Source organism: Elgaria multicarinata, chromosome 4 (assembly GCF_023053635.1).
Source record: "Elgaria multicarinata webbii isolate HBS135686 ecotype San Diego chromosome 4, rElgMul1.1.pri, whole genome shotgun sequence".
Lineage (NCBI taxonomy): Eukaryota > Metazoa > Chordata > Lepidosauria > Squamata > Anguidae > Elgaria > Elgaria multicarinata.
Window position 1 is genome coordinate 1,685,704 of NC_086174.1, and position 25,242 is coordinate 1,710,945.

The 25,242-nt window shown below is 51.9% G+C and overlaps 2 protein-coding genes across 3 annotated transcripts in view; one reads left to right on the plus strand and one right to left on the minus strand.

Annotated features, from left to right (window-relative positions):
* The window catches only part of CLU (clusterin), a 445,162-nt gene that overhangs the window by 362,031 nt on the left and 57,889 nt on the right, over positions 1-25,242 (plus strand). The gene's annotated exons all lie outside the window — the stretch shown is intronic.
* The window catches only part of SCARA3 (scavenger receptor class A member 3), a 30,661-nt gene continuing 21,240 nt past the window's right edge, over positions 15,822-25,242 (minus strand). For both annotated transcript variants that reach the window (XM_063123693.1, XM_063123694.1), the window contains exons 4-6: positions 22,359-22,457; positions 19,648-20,691; positions 15,822-16,312 (exon numbers count right to left, since the gene is read on the minus strand). In XM_063123693.1, the coding sequence (XP_062979763.1) occupies positions 15,873-16,312; positions 19,648-20,691; positions 22,359-22,457 (1,583 nt within the window). In that variant the 3' untranslated portion in view covers positions 15,822-15,872. The remainder of the gene's footprint in view (positions 16,313-19,647; positions 20,692-22,358; positions 22,458-25,242) is intronic.

Here is a 25,242-nt window from a genome sequence, read left to right on the forward strand (position 1 = left end):
CGGAAAGTCTTCACCCCACCCTCTTTGCAGACAGCAGCAGTTTGATTCTACCACACGGCCTCTTCCAAGCAAGCTGGGGGAGACAGCAACGAATTCCTAGTGTAAATTTGGCCCTTTTTAACATCAGGACCACAATTTAACCCTTTTAGCACCAGATTACCACCTAGCACAAATTTAATGTCGAGCAGTCTCTGGTCAAGCGCAAACCCTGCGTGATGGAAGCACAGAACGTATTTGCTTGCGTTGACGAGCCTTGATCTGGTGCAGAGATCACAGCACCGTTTGTTCTGCTCCTGCCGGCCCTGCAAAAGGCAGGGGGAGCATCAGGCCCAGCCGGGCTTCCCCACCTCCTGAGCGCTGGTGGTGCCGCTCAGTCCTCCCAATGACTTCTGAGATTCTGCCACATTGCCCTCATGCGAGCGTTGGCAACAGGGCATTGAACCAATAAATAAATATTTTCGGGAATGTAATAAGGACTAGGAACATGCTTTTTTTCCTGTAAACCGCCCAGAGAGCCCTGGCTATGGGAGCGGTATATAAGTGTAATAAATAAATAAATAAATAAATAAATAAATTTTTAAATGAAATTTGAGATTCCCAGGATGTTGAAAACAGCACCCATTTCCAGATTCCAGCCTGGCAGAGCTCTCATTTCCCGAGGCGGGGAAGATGCAAATCCCTGGCAACATGGCCAGTTCCGCCTTCAGGCGCCGGAGGTTTTGAACTGGGAACCCGCTGGTTTTCCTTGCCCACCCCCCCTTTTTTTTTGCCAGTAAAAAAATGTCTGTTTCTTGAGGCTGGCTGATCTGTTTTGGAGAGTGGAAGTCAAACAATACACCCCCTCCTTCCCGCCCCCTCCCGTTCAGCCCTTCGAGGTCTCAGGGGGGTTGTGGTTTTATGCAACCCTTCATTTGATTTGAATGCTGTCAGCTTGCTGGCTATTTCCCACGCTGTTGGTTGTTGGAAAAGGCAGGGCGAGGGGTGCGTGCGGGGTGGCGGTGGGGGGGGGATGTTTGGAGAAGGGGGGGACATGCTTTGTTTTAATTCCACCCTGCAATCAGGCCTCGGCACTCCTGGCGTCTCTCTGGCCAGGCAGGCTGGGGAGAAGATGTGGGAGAGCCTTGCAGCAGGATTACATTTCAGGGACCCCCAGCAGCGAGGGGTGGACGGCCGCAGCACAGGCTCCTGCTCCCAAATCCGGCCGGCTCCAGCTGCAGCAGCTCCTTACGTGGGTGAGGAGGCCGGCCGGCGGTCTTGCTAGCCCAGGCTCAGAGAGCCAGGTTGGGGGACGAGGAGGCGGCGGCGGCGGCAATAATGCTAGGCCAGAACCAAGAGACAGAACTGACGCTTGTCTGGAAACGCAAGGCGACACTTCAAGAGCCTTCTTCCCAAATACCCTTCAGACTGGCAACAGCTGGAGAGCAGCTTTAAAATCCCCACCAGCGCCATAATCATAGAATCATAGAATCATAGAATAGCAGAGTTGGAAGGGGCCTACAAGGCCATCGAGTCCAACCCCCTGCTCCATGCTGGAATCTACCCTAAAGCATCCCTGACAGATGGTTGTCCAGCTGCCTCTTGAATGCCTCTAGTGTGGGAGAGCCCACAACCTCCCTAGGGAACTGATTCCATTGTCGTACTGCTCTAACAGTCAGGACGCTTTTCCTGATGTCCAGCTGGAATCTGGCTTCCTTTAACTTGAGCCCGTGATTCCGTGTCCTGCAGTCTGGGAGGATCGAGAAGAGATCGTGGCCCTCTTCTGTGTGACAACCTTTTCAGTCTTTGAAGAGTGCTCTCATGTCTCCCCTCCATCTTCTCTTCTCCAGGCTAAACATGCCGAGTTATTTCAGTCTCTCTTCATAGGGCTTTGTTTCCAGACCCCTGATCATCCTGGTTGCCCTCCTCTGAACACGCTCCAGCTTGTCTGCGTCCTTCTTGAATTGTGGAGCCCAGAACTGGACGCAATACTCTAGATGAGGCCTAACCAGGGCCGAATAGAGAGGAACCAGTACCTCACGTGATTTGGAAGCTATACTTCTATTAATGCAGCCCAAAACAGCATTTGCCTTTCTTGCAGCCATATCGCACTGTTGGCTCATATTCAGCTTGCGATCATCCTTGCTAGTTAACCCTCCTAGGTGTGCAAATCTTACCGGGTGTGTGGGTGTATGCACCAGGTTGTTTGCACTGTCTGGATCAAAAGAGGCGTGAAACGTGCTGACAGTGGCTACAATCCGCAGACTCCCCATTGGAAAAGGATGGTTCCCTTGCACAGCCAGCCCCCAAGCATTTTGATGGGGGCTTTTGCAGGAGAACCTCCTTCCCAGTGGATTGCGCCCTGTTCCAGAGCATTGTAAAAGAATTGCAAGGCTGAGACGTTTTTTGGAGCAGGAGCAAAGGCATCCTTTGTCTTGAGGGGCCCTCCTTGCTCTGGCGAAGGAGTGAGGTGATAACGAGGCTTTCAAGTTTTACTGCCATTTGTAAAAGATTTACATAGAGCAGCCTTTCCCAACCCGGTTGTGATAGACTACTACTCCCATCATCCCCAGCCACATAGGTTGGGGAAGGCTGGCGGAGAGGAAGTCAGAGAATGAGGCAAATGATCAAGCTGTGGGTGGATAATGCTGCTTTCCTTTGATGGGGTTCTTACTTCACTCCAGCCACTTTGCTGGGAAGACTGCTTTGCAAGGCCCTTTCCATTTCTGATGAGGAGCGACAGCTGGCATTTCGGCTGGTGGGAGACCTTAAAGGTCCACGTGTGCCACGACACACCGGCTCTTGACCACAGGCCTGGCCACGGACACTCCCTGCTCAAGCTAAGCGCCACCACTTGAGGAGCCTGAGGCGAGGGACAAACACCCCCTTTCTACAAACTGTGTGGAGAAAGGGGTTCAACAGGAATGATTTCAGGAATAAAATTATGCGCTGTGAATTATATGTGCTGATGGCGAATTAATGTCGGAACGGGTGTTATATGTACATAACTGCAGGTGATAAATGCCAAGGAGACACGTGGGATTTTTGTGGTAGTAAAACAAACTGCATGTTCACGAACTTTGTTTCATAATAAAACTTTTCAGAGCCTGGTTAAAACCTCTCATCCCGTCCTTTCTCTCTTCTCATACACGCTTTCCTTTCTCTCACACCTTCGCTCTTGAACTTTCTTTATTCTCAGGATTGTTTAATAGACACCAACTGACTATCTGCACACTACACTCAAAAGACAGCCCTCTTTACCCTGATCCTCTAATTCTCCCTCGAACCAAAGTACTTTAAGAACACCCCCCCTTATCACTTCAGTCATTCCCTTATATATCCACCCCCACCTCCTAAGATATTCAATCTCCCCCCACTCAGGTCAACATTCTAAACACAATAGACTTACAAATCCCTAGACATACATTAGGGAACTGACTTGTGGGGTGTAACGCCACGCCATGCATTTCACCAGTTGAGCTAAAGTAGGGTGACCCTATGAAAAGGAGGACAGGGCTCCTGTATCTTTAACAGTTGCATAGAAAAGGGAATTTCAGCAGGTGTCATTTGTATATATGGAAAACCTGGTGAAATTTCCTCTTCATCGCAACAGTTAAAGGTGCAGGAGCTATACTAGAGTGACCAGATTTAAAAGAGGGCAGGGCACCTGCAGCTTTAACTGTTGTGATGAAGAGGGAATTTCACCAGAATCGCAATATATTCAAAGGACACCTGCTGAAATTCCCTTTTCTATGCAACTGTTAAAGATACAGGAGCCCTGTCCTCCTTTTCATATGGTCACCCTAGCTAAAACGGTCAGAAGTAAGCTCCACAGAGTTCACCGGTGCTTACTCCCGGTGGGTTGCAGTCATGCCCCATGAATTTAATCATGAAATTTTATTTGTGGCTGTTTGCTTGCTTGTTTTGGATGTCTGTGTTTTGTTTTTACCAGAATGCGATCTCCTTTGAGTGTCAATAATAGAAAAGCAGGATGCAGCTATTTCTATGTCCTGGGGGCACATGGCTCCGTGTGTGTGTGTGTGTGTGTGTGTGTGTGTGTGTGTGTAAGTGCCTGTGTTTCGAAGTCGACCACTATGTTCCCTGTGTGGATTCAGAGTCTGACCCATCTATTCACGGGAGTGGCAAGCCAAAACATCCTCTCCTTCATTGAGGCAGCTGGACAACCCTCTGTCAGGGATGCTTTCGGGTGGATTCCTGCATTGAGCAGGGGTTGGACTCGATGGCCTTGTAGGCCCCTTCCAACTCTGCTATTCTATGATTCTATGAAAGCGGTATGAAAGCGGTGTATGGTCTGTGTCAATGGGCCCCAACAGTTGTCAGCGCACTTCAATACCGCTGTAAAGCCGTAGTGTGGCTCCTATATACTGCTTTCATAGCGAACTATCCTGCTTGGTGTAGATGAGGCCTCAGTTGAATCCATGGCAGATTTCTCACCATGTCTAGTTCAGGCTTACAGAAGGAACAAGATCTGAGGAAAAGCAGGGCTAGAGAACGAGATGTCTGGAACAGGAACTGTTGGGGTTGAAACATGCCTTGTCTCTGCTTAATTCTTGGGCAAGAACTTCAGCATCTTTCTTTTCCTGCCTGTGACATAAATAGCTTGTATGAGCTAACAAACTGTACAAGTTGGTCAGCAAATATCTCGAGTTTAAGAAAGGTCAGCAAAAGATCAGCACATGTGTGGCTTGACCACAAAAAGAAAATAGTTGTGTTTCACATTTTGTGCAAGCCTGCTTTGAATTAAGGACTACTGCGTGTGCAGAAGCGTCTTAGGATGTGTCGCAAGACCAGGGTGGATCTAAATCAGCTGTCCCCAACCTGGTGCCCTCCCAGTGCATGCTGGGAGTTGTAATCCGACACATCTGGAGGGCCCCAGGTTGGGGAAGGCTGATCTTGAGGTCCTCTCTCTCTCTCTCTCTCTCTCTCTCTCTCTCTCTCTCTCTGTGAGTTAGAGTCACACCCTGGTTGTGAAGAGGTTGGTATCAAAAATAAAAAATAAAAAATGCAGGAATATGATATTCAAAATTAACTCTCATGGCAAAATAAGAAACACACTAGATGTCACACAGGAGGTGTGTGTAACAGGGGTGTAACTCTGGCCTCGGCTAGACCTACCGGTCTAGTGCGACGGAGGGGTGAAAATTTTGAGATATTTTTATCGCGAGTTCTCCCCCTCTGTTTACACGCGGCGTGTGATGACCCCAGAGGGAGCAGACTTCGCATCCGCCATTTTTTTTTAAAGAGGAAGGAGTGCACGAGCGCTCATGCGCAAAAGGTGTTTTTTATTTTTTTAAATTTTCCTGCTCCCCCCACCCCACCTGTGATGGGCAAAGAGCTCCTGAGGAGATTTGTGCCCTGTACATGGGTCCCAGCTCCTCGCGAGTAACTGCGAGGAGCTGGGACAAACCGTGACAGTGGGCCACACTTTCCGCGGTCTCTGGATCATCCCGAGACCGTGGAAAAAGCGGGCCTAAACTGTAGGGCCAGATCCTGGGGCAAGGGAGGGATCATCCCTCTCTGATCCCAGGATCCCCTGTGTGTCATGTGAACGCACAGGGACGATCCCGGGGATCACCCCGGGATAAAGCCCTGTCTAGCTATGGCCTCTGAAGTAAAAAAAAGTCGGGGACTGACCCTGATGTTTCATCCGGGGTGAGGTGAGGAAGGTGCATGTGCTGTCTATCACTGCTCCAGAGTTGCAGCAGAGGTGTGGCCAGGCGGATGGCGACCCCTGGTAGGTCACTGTCCGCCTGGGCAGAGGGGGAGAGTGAGGGGGTGCACCATTGAGCCCTAAGGCCGCTGAGTGCCCCCACATTGCCTCTGGCGTGGGGACAAGAGTGTCTCTGCCCCCACTCCATTCCTTTTCCTGATGTCCATCCAGATTCCAGCTGGACATCAGGAAAAACTTCCTGACTGTTAGAGCAGTACGACAATGGAATCAGTTCCCTAGGGAGGTTGTGGTCTCTCCCACACTAGAGGCCTTCAAGAGGCAGCTGGACAACCCTCTGTCAGGGATGCTTTAGGGTGGATTCCTGCCTTGAGCAGGGGGTTGGACTCGATGGCCTTGTAGGCCCCTTCCAACTCTGCTATTCTATGATTCTAAGTACACCCAGCAAGCCAAGTGGGGTCAGGATCACTGAGGCAGGGGAGGGGTCCCCAGCGGCTGTATCTCTGGAGGTGGGATGCAGCGGGCAGCTGGGGGGCGGGGGCGGAACGGGATGATGACAGCAAAGAGTCCGGATCCTGAGAAACAAGGAACGGGAGGAAAGCCAGGGACAGGCGGCGGCGGTGGCAGCTTCAATGCTCAATGTAAACCCCACGCTCGCTCCTTATCTGGCGCAACCCTGCAGGAGCGAAAACATGGTGTTTTTTTGTGTGGGGGGTCCGCAGTGCCAATGCGTCGTCGTCAAGACAATCCCCGCTCTCAGTTTTTAAATGCAACAGTGAAAAAGCAAGTGTGGGAGGCTGCAGTGAGGAATGGCCTGAGGGGGGTTGATTGCCCTTCTTTCAATACTGCTGCATTTAGAGGTGCGTTTGGTGGTGATGCAAGAGAGGGCCTTCTCGGCGGTGGCTCCCAGCCTGTGGAACTCCCTGCCAAGGGAGGCTACAGTGGCTCCCTCTCTGCTCTCCTTCTGCAGGCCTTTTTATTCAAGCAGGCCCTTGGCGTGCAAACGGTACTGTTGGGCTGGGTGCCGTTTTTATTCTGTTATTGTGCCGCTTATGTGTTTTAATACTTGACCTCCTGAGGCTGCTCTTCCAGTGTTCTCAGGGCTTCCTTAAAAGCTTTTGCACACGTCTTCTCACAGCTCCCCCAGGATTCCAAGGAATGCAGCAAAATCATACTCTAAAGAACTGAGCTAAATATTACACTGAGATCTGCATAATAACCCCCCACCCCCACCGGACCTTGGCTTTTGTGTTTTTAAAGAAAAAGCCTCGTCAGGAGAGAGCAGTTGAGAGGCGAGGAGGGGGACGTGCTCAGGGGAGGGGAAGGTTTTGGTTTTCTGCAACGCTGCATCTGTGCTTCAAAGCATCTTTTTCCTGCTGCACTTACCCAGACTGGGATCCAAATGCCTGAATCCTTGCAAACAAACTTCGGAGCCTTAATGCTGGGGATGGCATTTGGAGAGGAGAGGCCTGACGGGTGAGGAATGGTTAAGTACGCTGCTCGGCTGTCCTCTCCCAGAGTGACTTTTCTCTTTAAAAAAATGCGGGGGAGGCCATTTGAGTCCTATCCTACAGATTTCTGTAACATCTGGTTAAGCCTTAAGGCAGCCTTCCCCAACCTGGGGCCCTCCAGATGTGTTGGGCTCCAACTCCCATAATCCCAGGTTGGGGAAGGGACTGCCCAAGGACATCTAAACTCAAGTCTTGTTAACCCTAACTCGTGGCAGGTTTTCTGCATTTAGCAGCCAGATCCTATGCATGTTTCCAGCATCAGAGGCAGTATGCCTACACGTCAGTTGCTGGGGAACATGGACGGGAGAGTGCTGTTGCACCGTGCCCTGCTGATGGGCCCCTGGTCAACAGCTGGTTGGCCACTGTGTGGACAGAGTGAAGGACTAGATGGACCCTTGGTCTGATCCAGCATCAGGGCTCTTCTGATGTTCTTAAGGAAGTTCCATTGATTTCAGTAGGATTTACTCCCTGGTAAATGTGCACAGGCGTGCAGTCTTAACCATACTTTGAATGTATCCTCAAAAGGGATCAGGCCTCTTGTGAAATCATTCATACAGTTGTGGTCAGCCTCCTCCTCCTCCTCCTCCTCCTCCTCCTCCTCCTTCTGCGACAGTTAAAGAATCAAGGACATCAGAACCACTCAGGCCACTTCCAGGCACTTGTCCAGACGGGGACCTTGTCATTTCGCTGGCTGGTGCAGTTCTGCTTTTCCAGATAAATAAACACACTGTGATTCATCCCCTACTCCACCCCACCACCCCTCAAACTCCCAAATTTCCCCTCTGCTGCAGTTGTTTGATTATTATGCCTTATAAAGAACATATTGGTTGCTGGTGGGACATGTAGAATTCTTGGCTTCCTGGATACATTTAGCCAGATGTGAAAAGGAGCCCGCTCGAAGGCCTGGCGGATGCCCCTCAGTTCCAAAGCACAGAGGCTTTCGTGTCCCACCTTTGGTTTTGAGGGCGCTTTCCCGTCCTCATGGGCCAGGGTGTGGACCCTCAAGCCAGGGCCCAAATCTGGTCTTCCTGGGCCCCAATCCGCCCCCAAGGTTCCCCAGAAGGCCACACACCCTTCCCCCAACCACCAATGGTTGGCTGGTTTCTCTGGTTCTTGTGCAGCTCCCCCACCCCCATTTTGAAAGGCTGAAAGGCCTCTCCTCAAACTGAGCATAAAGTTAAATATGGTGGCAATCTTGGCCCCGCCCCTTCTGCCTTCAGCCCCGCCCCCTTTGACTTTGGCTCCACCCACCATTGGAATGTGGCCCCCAAAAGCGTCTCTGAAAAGTAATTTGACCCTCAGGCTGAGAGAAGCTCCACACCTCACGTCTGTCAATAGCAACGAGTCTTGGTGGCTGTGCGGAGCTTCAAGTACAGAAGCCGTCTGCCTCTAGTGCCAGCTGCTGGGGAGCATGGGCCGGAGGGTGCTCTTGGGGTCCCATCCTGCTTGTGGGCTTCCCATTGGGGCCTCTGGTGGAACACTGTGGGAACCGAACGCTCGATGGACACCCCTTGGCTTGATCCAGCAGAACTCTTTTTTGTTTGTTCGTAATTGTGATTCTAGGGTTGCCAACTTTTTTACTGGCTTCTGCTCCTATGCCATTAACAGCAGCTTGACCTCTAGACTTCAGCAGATGGTAATTGTTACCTTCACATCACAAGAAGCTTCAAGTGCTGGTTTCTGTAGATCCAGCAACTATTAAAGGCACAAAAGCTGTCTAGGCTTTTAATCTGCCCATTAAATGATCCTACTTGATCCAGAGCTGCACCGCTCTCATTATTCCAGAGTTGATTCCACTCAATTCCTGCTCAGGAGAAGGCAAGATACTTGTCTAGTCTCTTTCCTCACTAACGCGTATTTCCTAAAATAGTCTTAATTTATGGTGTGGGAAAGGACCAAACATTGCAGAGCGCGGTGGGCAGAATTGCCACCTTTCACTCTGGCAGCAGGGCACCTGCATGACAGGAGAACTCCTGCAGGGCTGAGATGCAGCCGTGGGTGTGGACGTGTTACCTGTTGAATTTCTACCTGCTTCTTGTAGCTCTGCTGCCAGAGTGAAGCAGAGATCTTGCTGAAGGTGCTGGGCTCCTCTCTACGTCCTGTAGACGTGGCCTCTATTGTGGGTGGGTTACTGTGTGGCCGTTTTTGCTGTGATCTCGGTGGGGTGAGGCCACTGCAAACCGCCCCTTCTGGGGCAGGATAAATGGCCTCGTGGATGCCCTCGCCTGCTTCTAACATCTGACCACAACCCATCTTGGCCCACGTTAGCTCAAAAAGAGGTGGTGAGCTGTGACCTTGGGTGTGTGTGTGTGTGTGTGTGTGTGCATGTGTGTGTGTGTGTGAGAGAGAGAGAGAGAGAGAGAGAGTAAGAGAAACATGACTGAGCATTCTCAGCACAGAGCGCACCATGACAGTGAGGAGAAGGAGGAGGAGGTGTGAATCTGTAAGCAAGATTCTGTTTCCCTTTTTCCAGCGCTCTTGCTTATGTTGCTGTCCTGCTCGTTCGTCCCCACAACAGGTGCGTACAGGTAACGCCCTTCCTCGAGGAGGAAAAAAATGCCCTGCCACCCAGGGGTGTAAACTACAGGGCAGGGGTGGGGCTCAAGCCCCCACTGGGATTTCCCAGAGGGGGCAATACCCAACCAGGTAACACCAGTAAGCTCACAGCCTGGCTGACAGATTCCTCCACCTGTCTCCAGTTGTGTGTATTGTTACGTGTTTCGGGGTCAGTCTAAATGACCTCCAAGCAAACCCTGCTTCCTTCCCAGCTGCTCAGCAGATTTCTTTGCAAGACTAAAGCTGCTCTCCTTTTGCATCAGGGTCAGCCTTTCCCAGATTTTGTGAACCGCCCAGAGAGCTTCAGCTATTGGGCGGTATAAAAATGCAATAAATAAATAAATAAATAAATAAAATGCATTTCCTCCTAACCCCTCAGGCCTTGAAGGACAAAAGGTTGCCCATTTAGGAATTACAGGGCTTGACTTTTAAATAAGTCTGAACATGTATATATTATTGTTTTACCATGTACATTGATGCAATAATAATAATAATAATAATAATAATAATAATAATAATAATAATAATAATAATAATATACACATAATGGCACGATCCAGCTACTATTAAACACTTTTAGTTACCTAAACTTATGCAAGTTTACTTAGAAGTAATTTCCAGAGAGCTCACTGGGACTTACTTAATTATAAAGAATCAATTAATACAGTACATCTTGACAAATGAGTCAAAAGTGTATTACGTGTCTTGACATTTTATGTGATATTATTGCACTGGGTCATGGGGGAAAAAAGTTGGAAGAACACTGGTCTATGGTCTCTAGGACCATGGATGGTGGAGTAGGGTGTAAACTATCATAATATAATTAAAATGTAATCTTTTTGTTGAGTACTTGTTATTTTAATATGTGGCTTTAAACATTCTAGGATACTTTGTTGATGAAGGATGGTTTCCAGAAATATAGAGAGAGAGAAGATGGAGGGGAGACATAATAGTACTCTTCAACTACTTCAAAGGTTGTGTCTCACAGAGGAGGGCCAGGATCTCTTCTCGATCCTCCCAGAGTGCAGGACACGGAATAACAGGCTCAAGTGACAGGAAGCCAGATTCCGGCTGGACATCAGGAAAAACTTCCTGAATGTTAGAGCAGTATGACAATGGAACCAGTTACCTAGGGAGGTTGTGGGCTCTCCCACCCTAGAGGCCTTCAAGAGGCAGCTGGACAACCACCTGTCAAGGATGCTGTAGGGTGGATTCTTGCATTGAGCAGGGGGTTGGACTCGATGGCCTTGTAGGCGCCTTCCAACTCTGCTATTCTATGATTCTACGATATATACAGAAATTAGCCCAGCCCCCCCGCCTTTTCCCAAGTTTATCCGGGGCATCAGCTCTTCACCTGGAGCAGACAGGAGCCTTTTAGTGCCTCTCGGACTGGGAGTGACCCTGCGGAGCTGATCGCTGCAGGCTCCCAGCGGGGCGTGGAGCTGAGCAGGCGCCTGGAACCGGCAGCCTCCTTGGCTCTCTGCATCTGCAACAGCCGGGGAGAGCAAAGCGCCACGTGTGGATTTGCCATTAGGGATCATGAGCATAGCACATGTGGGTTTGAGAGCCTGCGGGCATCGCTGCAAATGCAGAGGCGGCGGAAATGTGCGCGGATGCGCGCACACATGGCGCCACCACCAGAACTCTCTGACTCACGCTCAGGTCAAGGCACGGGGCGGGGAGCGGGGGGGGGGGAGATCCGTGGAGGCCCCCAGGGCTTGCTGAGGCGCTGGCTGGGACTTCCTCCAGGGAGCAACCGGACGAGATGCCTTACGCGGCCCCTTCCCACTCGAGAAGCCTCTGTAAAGGGGCAGAGGCGGCACATCCTGAAACAGTGGGGGCTGCCGGAGCGCTCCTTCAAAGCTCTGACTGGTTCTGGCTGGACCCCCTCCCCCTCCCCCTCCCGGAGCAGGTTCAGCGCCCCACTGACATCACACCTTGGAGAGCTCCTTTTCTGGGTGAAACCACCACGCCACTAACATCGGAGCTGCCACCCTCCATTGGCCTGAAATATCTGCCTGCCTCCCTCCCTCCCTCCCTTCAAGTATTTCTGTCCTGCGTTTCCATCAGAAATGGACTTTCAAGGCAGCTAATGACCATGAGTATGTTTTTTTTTAAAAAAAGTAAGTCCATGAGCAGCACAACAGCCAGCAAAACGGAAGATGAAAACCAGATCAATAAAACATAAAAGAACAATAGAAAACAGCAGAATGGGATAAAAGTAGCAGGGCCTAGAAAAACTCCCCTCCCCCCAAACCCAGAGGCCTTTAATCATAATCCAGATCAAAGAAGAGATGTCTTGATCCGACATCTGAAAGCAAAGGTGGAGACACCCGATTTCTTGGTGTAGAGTTCAATGCTGCCACTGAAAAGCCCCCCCCCCCCCCATCCCCCAGACAATGCATCTCAGCTGGAGGTTGGCCTTAGCTGAGGCTCTTAGCACACAAATAGGTTCATATGGGAAGAAGCGGTTCCTTAGATATCCCAAATCGCTTAAGGCTTTAAAAGTGAAAAACAGGGCTTGGAAACAAAGTCGGAGCAGAGTACGGTGCCAGAAAATCGTGTTACATGAAACGCTGTCTCTCCTTAGTCCTTGCTGGTGCTACATTTTCCAAGCCCCATTACATGTAATGTGCCCTGCCATAATCCAGGCAATCCAACCATTAACTGGACCAGACCAAGTGGCTTCTGGTCTAGTCAATTTCTCTCCTAAGGAGTAGAGCCTGTTCTCCAACCTATTCTGAATATGCAATACCAAGAAAATGAGGTATTTTAAAATCGTGAGACAACCGGGTGGGAGTGGGCAGACTGACTCCCCGTCCTCTCTTTTGTACATGAAAAATATGTTTACATGTCCTGCATCTTTCCAAATAAAATGGGCTCGTTTACTGGTGGTGGTTGGGATAGATCCATCTCTCCATAAAACCTTCAAGTAGCTTTTGATTGAAGAGGGCCTGGCGGTTGGGAGCTCTTTACAGAGTTTCTCTTTGTCGTTGATGGTTTTGGGATGCCCCAATCCCACCTCCCCAAGGATATCAGGCAGTTACTCCACACCTGTACATTCATATCTTTATTGGTCTGGGAATTATACATGTAGTTGCCGTTATATCATATGTAGAGAACACGGTTACACAGCTGACGGGGGCTGATGACGCAAACCAGCTGCACCATGGAGTGAAGGCACAGGCGCACACCCCTCCGAGGGGCATGCGCGCACATAGGCAGATCATACATGCACACAGACACATGGGGAAAGCACACAACTGAAGCTCACGGCACACGCACAGCTGACAACAGAGCGCTTTAGACTCAGGTGAGACAGCGATATTGGGGGGAGGTTATCAGTGAAGAAACGTGCAACCCAAGGGATGTGCCTCGCCTTCCTTCGCAATGCCACAGAAGACGCATCCATCCCGCCCAGGTCTTCCTCAGCCAGGGCTGCAGTGGCCTCCAGATAAAAGGCTTTGGGGACAGGGACGGGGAAGGGCCTTCTCTGCCGGAGATGCCAGAGCGCCACTGCTGCCAGTCAAAGCAAGGAATTCTGGGCCAGAGGGACAAACAGTCTGCCATGTATAAAGCCCTCCCTGGGCGGATTTTGTTAAATCCATCCTGACATTGTTTCGGCCTTGTTTGTTCCATCGTCCGCTCATGGATGGAATCGGATTGCTTTGACCAGAATGTCATTCTGTTTGTGCACACATACGTGCACCCCTCCGCCAAAAGTGAGAAAAAAACACACGGTGCACATGTCCACAGCACCCGCGTGACTTGGAAAACGCCCATCTGCTGCGGAATCCGCTGGTCAGAGTCACAGCCCTCGTCTATACGGCGGCGGCATTGCTGCGCCTGGTGGAGCGAGCCAGGGCGCAGCTGCATTGACGCTCCTTCTCAGCGTCTATATGGGAAGGAGCGCAGTTGCGGGTTTACAGGCGCTGGTGGTGCCGCACCTGCCCACCTGGGGCACCTCGGGGCATCTGTGCCCCCTCCTCTCTGGCAAGTGGGCTTTTTTAAAAAAGTTTTTTTGCTTGTTTAGCTGTAAATGCGAAGAATCGCATTTACACCTAACAGCTGGGGGGGAAGGAGGGGAGAGGCGACCCTTTGCATCTAAAGATTAAAAATAAAAAAACGGGGATGGGACAGAGAGGAACGGGGCAGCCAGAGTGAGCTCAGAGGGAGGAGAGCCGGCTGCCCTGTTCCTCCCCCCTCCCCGGTGCTCCTGGCAGCAGCAGCTGACTCCTTGCTGCCCTGTTCCTCTCTCCCCAGCTGCCGGGAGCACCGGGGAGGGGGGAGGATCAGGGCAGCCGGCTCTCCTCCCTCTGTTCCTCTTACCCCATCTGCCCCCTTCCCCTGTTTATTCCCCCCCTTTAAAAGCCTCCACAAAGGTGTAGAGCCTGGCTCCGAGCTAAAAAAGTCGGGGTGAGTCCCCAACTTTTTTAGCGCAGAGCTTTGGGGCTTTGCCCCCTGGATCCCTCCGGCATGGCGGCTGCGTCATGTAACTCCCCTGCTGCTACTCCGAGGCTGCCCTGGGGTAAAGCACGTCCCCACAGTTCGAATCCCTTGTGGATTTCTCCGGCCTCCCTCGCTGAGCCACACTATATTCAGCCCTGGCGGCTGCAGCATCTCCGGGATGTCAGACAGGGTTGTTGCCTGGCTGCCGGAGGCCTTGAACGGCGCTGCCAGGGACAGAAGCTGGGGCCTTCTGCGTGCAAAATGGGGGGGGGGGCAGGGCTCTGCTGCAGCCCCTCCCGGCAATTGCTCCCCCAGCCAAGGCAGCTCCTGCTGTCTATAAATTCACCCAAAAGGCCACCGCCCTGCCTGCCTGCCATCCATGAGCTCATGATGCTTCCTTGTGCTGAGGCAGTGCCTTGCCCAGCCAGCTCTGACTGGCAGCAGTTCTGCAGGGTCTCTTGCAAAAACAAAGCCTGGAAACAAAGCCCTCTGAAGAGAGTCTGAAAGAACTGGGCCTGTTTAGCCTGGAGAAGAGAAGACTGAAGGGAGACATGATAGCACTCTTCAAATACTTGAAAGGTTGTCACACAGAGGAGGACCAGGATCTCTTCTCAATACTCCCAGAGTGCAGGACACGGAATAACGGGCTCAAATTAAAGGAAGCCAGATTCCGGCTGGACATCAGGAAAAACTTCCTGACTGTTAGAGCAGTAAGACAATGGAATCAGTTGCCTGGGGAGGTTGTGGGCTCTCCCACACTAGAGGCATTCAAGAGGCAGCTGGACATCCATCTGTCAGGGATGCTTTAGAGTGGATTCCTGCATTGAGCAGGGGGTTGGACTCGATGGCCTTGTAGGCCCCTTCCAGCTCTGCTATTCTATGATTCTATGATTTTATGAAGCAGGAGGCCTTTCCCTGCTGCCTTTTAGCTCCAGGTGCCGGGAACTGGGCCTGGCATGGAATTGTCCTGCAGACCAAACCTCTGCTCCACCACTGAGCTCTGGAGCTCCACCCCCCCACCCCGTCGATGCTGTCCTTGCAAAAGTTCTTAGGAGCGTCGCATGTGCTTGTAGCTCGTGCACAACGAAGGCCAGAAATGCAGCAGCAGGGGACGTTTCCTTTGCCACGGAAACCAGGGACCGGAAGTGCTCCACTGGTCGACGTTCCGGGTGCCAGGCTGTTGTTAAAGGCTGAGGAGCAGGGCCAGGAGAAAAGGTGGCCGCCCTTGGCACACGCAGGGGGGCATATGCACGGAAATGGCCACACATCAGTACGTTACTCTTCCCCTGCCAAAAAACACATCATGGCAGCCTTTTCCTGCCCATTGCAGACTGGATGAAGGAGTCCTCTGAAGGGTGAACAGCCAGGCAGGGGGGTGGGGGTGGGGCAGAGAAGGTGCATGAAATGAGCGTGGGTGGGGGTGGGGAGGAGAGCAGCAGCAGCAGCAATGCTTGAGGCGCCCCCAGTGCAGGACATTTGGTGACTTGGAGCCATTTCTGAAACCACCTCTAAGCTGCTGGAAATGAGCCTGAGGGTGCGGAATAAAGGGTGCTGCTGGTGGTGCTGGTGGTGGAGACGCTGCTCTCGGCCCCCTTCCATGGGGCTGGGGACAAGGACAGGTGTCTGGAGGAGTTCCCTGCTCTGCTGCCCACATCCACCGCTGTCTCTCTCGTGGGGGAAGCAGGAGCCGCTCACAGTCCTGGGAGCCCGGGGCCCCCTGGTGACCCTGGCCGACCTCGTACCCCAGGGTCCCCTTTCGGCCCAGGTGGCCCCATGGGGCCAGGCGAACCTCGCTGGCCAGGGATGCCCGGTTTCCCCGGTGGCCCGTGCGGTCCGGCTGGCCCTGGCGCCCCCTGGGCCCCCCTGGGCCCCCCGTCTCCCTTTGGGCCGGCCTGCCCTTTGCCCCCGCCTTGTCCAAAGCTGCCCTTGACCCCTTTGAATCCGGGGAGGCCTTTGGTACCCACGGAGCCTCTCTCGCCTTGTGGGCCCGGGGGGCCTGGGGAACCTCGCTTCCCCTGGGGCCCCGGGGGCCCCAAGTTCCCGGGGTCACCTTTCGGTCCTCTGCTTCCGGGGGGACCCTTTATGCCGAGGTCGCCTCTGAATCCTCTGGGGCCTGGGGGGCCAGGAACACCTGGGGAGGAAGGAAGAAAGAAAGAGCGGTCACAGACAACAGGAAAGTGCGCTGTGCTGTCCGGGGATACGTTGAGAGCCAGCGTGGCAGGCGGTGGTGAGCGCGTTGGGCTGGGAGTCGGGAGATCCGGGTTCGAGTCCCCACTCAGCCATGGAAACCCACTGGGTGACTTGGGGCCAGTCATTGACTCTCAACCGAACCTACCTCGCAGGGTTGTTGTTGTTGTGAGGATAAAAGGAGGAGGAAGATCATGTAAGCTGCCTTAATTGGGTTCCTTGAATGAGGGGGAAAGTGGGATATAAACGTAATCATATTTCAAAAGAACAAAAAACAAGCAAGGCTCAATCGTGCCGGCAGACGAAGGGGAGCATGGGCGGGAGGGTGTTGCTGCACCTGTGTCCTGCTTGTGGGTCCCTGGTCTCAACAGCTGTTCAGCCCCTGTGTGAACAAAGTGCTGGACTAGGCGGACCCGTGACTTGATCCAGCCCCAGGGCTCTTCCTGTGTTCTTCCCTCTCACTCTTTATGACTAGGCTGTTGCCCAGGGAGCCAGACCCAGGACTGGGCTGCCACGCTTTCTCCCATGACGCCACCCTCCAAAACAGAGCACATGTCCCGGATCCCTTTGCCACTTCCAAAGGTGTCCTGGGTTGTGCTGTTTTCAGGGAGATGTCCTTCAGCCCCCTCTGCCGAGGGCAGTGAGAAGCCTGAGCCAGCCTTGGGTGCATGTGCTGCCCTGCCCTCAAAGGCCATAGCTGGCACAGCAGCCGGTGTTCTTTAGGGGGGGTGGGGAGGGGAGAGGGAGGGGGGAGGAAGAATGTCCTACAATACACCCACACAGCTGCCTCCAGATCTCTCTCTCAAAACAGCTGCCCTGCTGTGCCAGGACATCACAAGTGACAGAACTGATGTCCTGGGCAATGAGTCCAGCCTGGAATGGTTGCTGTACTGATAGCTCTCCTTAAGCGGCTGCCACATTTTGACCTGGTTCCTTGCCTGGGAGCAGCTGGGGACCCTGTGTGCTCAGCCCTGCAAGCTGTGTGATCAACATCCGCCTGGGAGCTCGCCAGCAACTCCCAACGGAAAATCTCCGGCCTCCTCGCCAGCCGGCCTGCGCAAGCCCAGCTTGGACGCAATCGTCCAATCGTCGGCTTGGACGCAATCCTGTATTGACTCAGGCAGCCCTTCTGCCGGGCCAGGCACGGACGCGGTCCAGTTGGGTCCTGGCCTGTGCCAGCTTGCTGGACAGTGCACTCTTTTTCCATGGTAAAAAGCATCCCGGCTGCAGGAGGGACAAATAGATCTTGCGGGGGGGGGGGGGGGGACATGGACAGACTGGGCAGCCCCCACAGGCTTTGCAGCAGGCAGCTCCTGGGAGGGATGGGCATCTCCTGGAGATGAGATCAGAGGGGGAGCGGAGATACCCCGTCGTGGCACTCCGGTCTAGGGCTGAATTTGCCTCTGGGGCTTGTACAGGGTTCTGGCACGCAGTCTCAGTACGTGAGAAGTAGAAATGAAGAGGTGCGCTGAGCATGTGCAGAGTGCCCTCATTGCTGAGTTGTCATTGCTAGCTTCCAGGGTCTGGGGAGCCTGCAGCAGGTCTCAGGCTTGGCCCGCTGCACCAGATACGGGCCTTGAAGCGCGGGTCTTTCCCCCTCCTCCCATTCTCTGACACACTTGCAGTGACCCCCCACCCCATAGTGACCCCTTTCCCCCTCGCTGTAGCCTCTTGGCTCACTTGTGCCGCTCTTCCTATGCAGCTGCCCAGCACTGCTCCTCGTGCTACACAGCCCGGCCTCCCTCCCCAACGCAGGCCCTCATCCCAATGGAAACCCACACTGTCCTCACCCTCTGGACCCCGGAAGCCTTTCCTGCCTCTCTCCTCATCCTGGGACCTCAGGAAATTGGTGGCTTGCAAGTTCAGGACTGCAGAGACCTGGGACCTTCTGCTCTACCATTAAGCCACAGCCTGGGCCACGATCCCGCTGGTCTCTTCCTTGACATGCCATTTAACACGCTCTTTCCTGCACAAGTGAACATATTTCCATTTCTTGGCAAGCTGCTTGGTGCAGAGCAGGCACTGCAGTATTTGGCAGAATATGGACACATGCCTTAGGTGGGTATATCTCTAAAAATGTAAGAAGTGCCCTGATGCTGGATCAGACCAAGGGTCCATCTAGTCCAGCACTCTGTTCACACAGGGGCCAACCAACCATTGGCCAGGGATGAAACAAAGCCCCATGAAGAGAGACTGAAAGAACTGGGCATGTTTAGCCTGGAGAAGAGAAGATTGAGGGGAGACCTGAGAGCACTCTTCAAATACTTAAAAGGTTGTCACACAGAGGAGGGCCAGGACCTCTTCTCGATCCTCCCAGAGTGCAGGACACGGAATAACGGGCTCAAGTTAAAGGAAGCCAGATTCCGGCTGGACATCAGGAAAAACTTCCTGACTGTTAGAGCAGTACGACAATGGAATCAGTTACCAAGGGAGGTTGTGGGCTCTCCCACCCTAGAGGCCTTCAAGAGGCAGCTGGACAACCATCTGTCAGGGATGCTTTAGGGTGGATTCCTGCATGGAGCAGGGGGTTGGACTCGATGGCCTTGTAGGCCCCTTCCAACTCTGCTATTCTGTGATTCTATGAGAGGCTCTGCGTGGGAATTAAACTTTTTTTCTATTCAGGGTGCAAATTAATTGAAAAAATGTTTTCTTTGTGATTACTTGGATGAGAAATGAATTTCCTGGCTTTGGCTCCTGGGAAATGTAACTATGTCTTAGTAATTATTTCTAAATTTGCATATATAGATATAAATTAGCATATGCAGATTTTATGCAGATTTGTATCCAATGAGCTTGAGCCCTGAATCCTTTCAATGCCCAGAAATGCCCCCTGTTGGTCAGGATCCAGCCTGCATGAGTCTGAGTCTGGGTCTGAACCATTCTGAACCACTTCCAGTTTAAACTCTTCACTAATTCACTCACAACCAGAATTGCAAATCACTGAGCAGATTCACCCATAATGACAACCCAGAATACCAGCTGAGTATGGGTTGATTATGACTTGTCATTGAATCATGGCTTGTTGTTATTGAATCATGGCTTGTTGTTATGTGCAAACCCTGCACTATGGTTTAACTAGGGAAAGGCCGAAGTTCACAACATAACACAACACATGGGTCCTCTTCCTGGGTTGTTCCATTACCTGTGATCCAGGGCCATCATTTGACTGGCCATTACTGGGATCCCCCAATTGTGGGTGCAGTGATACCAAAATCCCCTTTATTTTGGAGATTTTTCACCTGGAAACCCCCTCCCTCTCCCTCCCACCATGTGCCTCACCTCGCAAGATGGTGACGTTCCTCAGGATCTCCCCATGATGGGTGTCAACAGTCTTCATCTCTTCCATGACCATGGAGAGGTTGCGGATGTCGAAGTCTAGCCGGGCGCTGAGCAGGCTGAAGCGCTCCCGTAGGAGGTCCGTGGTGCTCAGCATGAGGCTGACTGATTTGTTCAGGTAGTAGAGCTCCTCGGCGTGCGTGTGGAAGCCTAGCGTGCAAGAGAGCCGGACGTCGTCCAGGTACTTGAGCATGCTGTGCACATGGCTGTCCGTGGCATTGATGTTAGTGAAGATGGTGCTGATCTCGATCTCGTGGGAGGTCATGCGGCCCTCCAAGGTCTCAAAGCGTTCAGCGGTCCGGTTCTGCGTGTACCGGGTGTGGTACTGAAAGTCGTGCATGTTTTCCTCATGGTCGTCCAGGAAGGAGGAGACGTTGTCCAGCTGCAACTGTAAGCTCATCACCTGGAGGACGAGGTCGTGCATCCCCTCCGAGTTCTGGCTGATCCTTTGCGAGGCGATGCCTAAGCTGGTCTGGATGCTCTTGACCAGCTCGCCTGTTTTGGAGGAGGTGGCCCTCAAGCTCCCAAAGAGACGGGTGTAGTTCTGCCACTCGGTCACAATCTTCTGCAGGGTCAGGGTCTCCTCGCTGGTCCTCCTCTGGATGACATGGGCCCAGTCTGAGGTCTGCCCCACAGTGAAGTTCATCTGCTGCACGACAGCTTCAATGTCAAAGCGCTCCTGCGACAGCTCCTTGAGTGAGCTGCCCAGCTCAGAGGTGGCGGCCTGCCAGCCCCTTACCTGGGCCAAGAAGAGACCCAAACTCTGGTTGACTTTCTGAATGGCAGAGAAGCAGTTGTCCACCTCGACGGTGATCTTGTTGCTGGAGGAGGAAAGCTGCTGGTGGGTTTGTCCAGCCCGGTCAAGCAGCACCTCCTGGGCCAAGAGCTTCTTCTGAATCTCCTCCAGCTCCTCCTGCAGTCGGCTAATTTCCTGCCCGAGCCGGCCTGTGTCGTGGCAGAAGGAGCAGTTGGCCACCGATTTCTGGTCTGGACCAGGGGGTAGAAATAAAGCAGAGTGCGTGAAGGTCGGTGAAATGACGGCAAACGCATAACCACTGGCTACTTGCTCTCCCACACTAAAGATCTTCAAGAGGCAGCTGGACAACCATCTGTCAGGGATGCTTTAGGGTGGATTCCTGCATTATTGAGCAGGGGGTTGGACTCGATGGCCTTGAAGGCCCCTTCCAACTCTGCTATTCTATGATTCTATGATTTCGTGTCTGTCCTCTTGCCTACTTCAGCAGCCTTATGGAACAGGTTTCCTGAGAGCAAATGACTACAGAGCCACGGAAAGAACCTGCAGCCCCAAGGCACAACCCAGCAAGCTATAACAATGATGATGATGATGAAGATGAAGATGTCCCACTGAAATTGGGAACCCCTCTGTTTTAGGAATGGCCGAGTACATCGGATCCTTCTCCTTGGGGAAAAGTTGAGGTTCACAGGGCCTGAGCCACTCCTGCAGGCGAAGCAGCTGCTTGGTTAGGCTTCCTCTTGAGTATTGCGTCCAGTTCTGGGCACCACACTTCAAGGAGGATGCCTATAAGCTGGAGGGGGTTCACAGGAGGGGGTTCACAGGAGGACAACCAGGATGATCAGGGGTCTGGAAACAAAGCCCTATGAGGAGAGACTGAAAGAACTGGGCATGTTTAGCCTGGAGAAGAGAAGATTGAGGGGAGACATGATAGCACTCTTCAAATACTTAAAAGGTTGTCACACAGAGGAGGGCCAGGATCTCTTCTCGATCCTCCCAGAGTGCAGGACACGGAATAACGGGCTCAAGTTAAAGGAAGCCAGATTCCAGCTGGACATCAGGAAAAACTTCCTGACTGTTAGAGCAGTACGACAATGGAATCAGTTACGTAGGGAGGTTGTGAGCCTCCATTGAGGCCCCAATCCTAACACATATACAAGGGAGTAAGTCCCACTGAATTCACTTCTAAAGAAATATTCTTAGGGTTGTGATGTTAGACGATTTTCTTCTTCTTCTTCTTCTTCTTTCCAACAGTGAGTCAGAGATGTGTTGATCACTTGCAGACACTTGTAAAATTCACTAGTCATTTGCTGACTCGAGCAAAACTGACCACACTTTGCTGACTGTCAATAAACTTTCTCACTCACTCATGTGAAATGTGTGTTAATTTCTTGCCCAACAATTAAGGACACATTTTGTGGTCTCCCTCCATCCCACATGGTTCTTCCCATTCTATTACTCCATTTCCTCTTTTACGAAGACCTAAATGTTAATGCTAAAGTTGGCCTTCATGTAAAGCAGGGGAGGGCAACGCTCAGCCTACAGGCCGCATGAAGCCCCCCGGGTGGTTTTTGTGGGCCCGTTGCTGCTATGCCGCCCGAGCACACACCTTGTTCCTCAGCAGAATCGTGGCCCCTCCTCAGACTGCCAAATGGCCTCTTCTGCCGGCAGCTGTGTGGTGTGCCCTCAACCCTCAACCCTCCAAAATTTCGCCACCCAGATGTACAACTGCCCCATACTGCCTGACAGAGAGTTGCCCTGACCTAAACATCTGCGAAGAGCACTTCAGGGCAAGTTTATAAGCTGCAGCCAATACGTTGTTCCTCCTATTCTGCCTTGGTAGAAGGCAGTTTTCTTCTGCGCTGAGGCGAAACACATCTGAGGTGACATCCAAGCTTACCCAGCTCCTGAAGGTTCTCCTGGACCGACACAATCTTCTTCTCATAGTATGTCTGAGCTGAGTTAACGTCATCAGCTATAGAATCCACCTTCTTGAAGACTGCAAGGAAGATATGAAAAGCGAGTGTGTGAGCACATCAACATAGAATCATAGAATCATAGAATAGCAGAGTTGGAAGGGGCCTACAAGGCCATCGAGTCCAACCCCCTGCTCAATGCAGGAATCCACCCTAAAGCACCCCTGACAGAGGGTTGTCCAGCTGCCTCTTGAAGGCCTCTAGTGTGGGAGAGCCCACAACCTCCCTAGGTAACTGGTTCCATTGTCGCACTGCTCTAACAGTCAGGAAGTTTTTCCTGATGTCCAGCTGGAATCGGGCTTCCTGTCACTTGAGCCCATTATTCCGTGTCCTGCACTCTGGGAGGATGGAGAAGAGATCCCGGCCCTCCTCTGTGTGACAACCTTTTAAGTATTTGAAGAGTGCTATCCTGTCTCCCCTCCATCTTCTCTTCTCCACGCTAAACCTGCCCAGTGTTAGCTGCCCTTGAACTCACAGCTACAACCTCAGAGTCATGGATTGGGGAAGGAGTCCGTGTCCATCCTCTTTTACAATGATGCACCACAATCAAAACAGTCTGGTAAGATTGGACAGGAGAGGTGGAAATGGATCCAGGAGGACTGCTGCAGGCAGCCTTAATCCTCCTGGCAAAGTTTCCAAGTATCTCCTTTGTTAGGGAAGTTGCAGGCAAACGACTCATAATGAAGAAGAAATACTTGGATCCTCCCCTGGAAGATGAGAGGCATTTTGGCAAAGGGGGCACATGCCTTTCTCCCCACCCCCCTCCACACCCCCTTAGCTAAAAATTAGGTAATCTAGGTGTCTGTGAAGGAAACGTAGAGCAGACTCCAGAGGGAAACAGCCTGGTTAGTCTCTTGCAGCACACAAACCGAGAGCCTTGTGGCACCTTAAAAATATTTGTGTTAGTCTTCAAGGTGCCACAAGTGTGGTGTAATGAGGGCCAGTGTGGTGTAGTGGCTGAAGTGTTGGACTGGGAGTCAGACCCGGGTTCTAGTCCCCACAGCCATGGGACACCCACTGGGTGACTTTGGGCCAGTCACAGGCCTTAGCTAGATCTAAGGTTTATCCCGGGATCATCCCGGGGTCATCCCTGTTAATGACACACAGGATATCCTGGGAGCAGGTAGGGACGACCCCAGGATAAACCTTGGGTCTAGCTAAGGCCACAGACTCTTAGCCCAGCCTACCTCACAGGGCTGTTGTTGTGAGGATAAAATGGAGAGGAAGAGAAGGATTATGTATGCCACCTTGGGTTCCTTAAGGAGAAAAAAAGGTGGGACATAAATTTAATACAAAATAAATGTAATAACCATAATCATAAATAATACAAGGATCTTTATATGACAGACTGCAGTTTGAGTCTCAGAGAGATGGTGCTTCCAGACCCAGGACTTCTGCTGTTACCCATTGAAAGACTTTGGCTCAGTTCAGACAATACGTCTGTCAACGGTGATGTAAAAACTCCCCTGTGGAGTTCTAAAACCACCCTCGAGAAACGTGTTGTCTGAAGTGAGCCGTTGTGCAATTATTCTGTCTTTTCCTCCTCAACAGATTTTTGTGGTGGAGAGAAAAAAGAGGGCTGGGTGAACACAGGTGGGTTATAAGTTGAAGATGACATTGTCTGCTCACACACACCCAAATAAAATTCCATGAATGAGACAGGGCAATTGGACCGTAAAAGCCTTGTCTGGGAGCCCCCAAAGACAAGGGTGCTGTGAGCATCTCAGGGCGCTGGCTGTCTCCCGTGGAGGTCTGAGTGGGGAGCACTGCACTTTGGCTCTCTGTTCGAGTGTTTAATGCCACCCCACCATCTATGCTCAGCTTGCATATATGTGTTAATAAATGCCAATGTTACAAAATGCCAATGAGCCCCCAGTGACCTCCTTCTGTAGGGAGGGACTGTAGCTAAGTGGTAGAGGCCCCGCTTTGTCTGCAGATGGCCCCAGGTTGGATCCCCAGCCTAGAATCATAGAATAGCAGAGTTGGAAGGGTCCTACAAGGCCATCTAGTCCAACCCCCTGCTCCATGCAGGAATCCATCCATCTCCAGGTGGGGCAGGAAAAACTCCCTTGCTTCCAGCCAGTGTCGGCAATACTGGGCTAGAGGGACCAAGAGTCTGACTGGGTATGAGGCCGTTTCTTAAGGAAACCAATCGCGGGTCAGCGTTGCACCCCTGGAACTTCTCATGGCTCAGAGAGGAAGGGTGAGAATAACAATGGCCTCCGACAGAGAGGTGTGCCCTGACGTTATACTGATTTGCAACCATTCTGACTGCACCAATTATTGACTTCTGTCAGTGAAACAACGAAGCTTTAGTTGATTGATCTATTGGTTCTGTGGGTGGGATGCTTGAGCTGCCTTTCATTGGGCAACAGGGCACTTTATTAACCCCCCTCCAAGTGGTGTTGACCTCCTCATTTTACATTTTTTCACCCTCTGACATTGGTCAGCCTCTTGGTTCAAGGGCCGCGTTTCCTCTAGCAGCCAAGTGCTAAGCAGAGCAGAACCATGCAAACCTCTTTGGCTAACACATCCCCGAGAAACATTCTCTTCTTTTGGCAACGGCTCGACTTTCCTGACTCATGTTTACTTTTGCAATGCAGCGTATCCCACGGGTTCCTCCCTGGCCAGCTGATTATTTGATCCCGACATTCTCTACTGCTCCGTTGGGGTTTTCTTTCTTACAGGTAGCGCATGCCCTTGGAGAAAGGGGTGAAAAATGGCGACTTCTTGCATTGGTGAAGGGCTCTTATTGCTCTATATATCAAATCAGGCATCTGGAAGATATGGACTTCCTTTTATTCACTT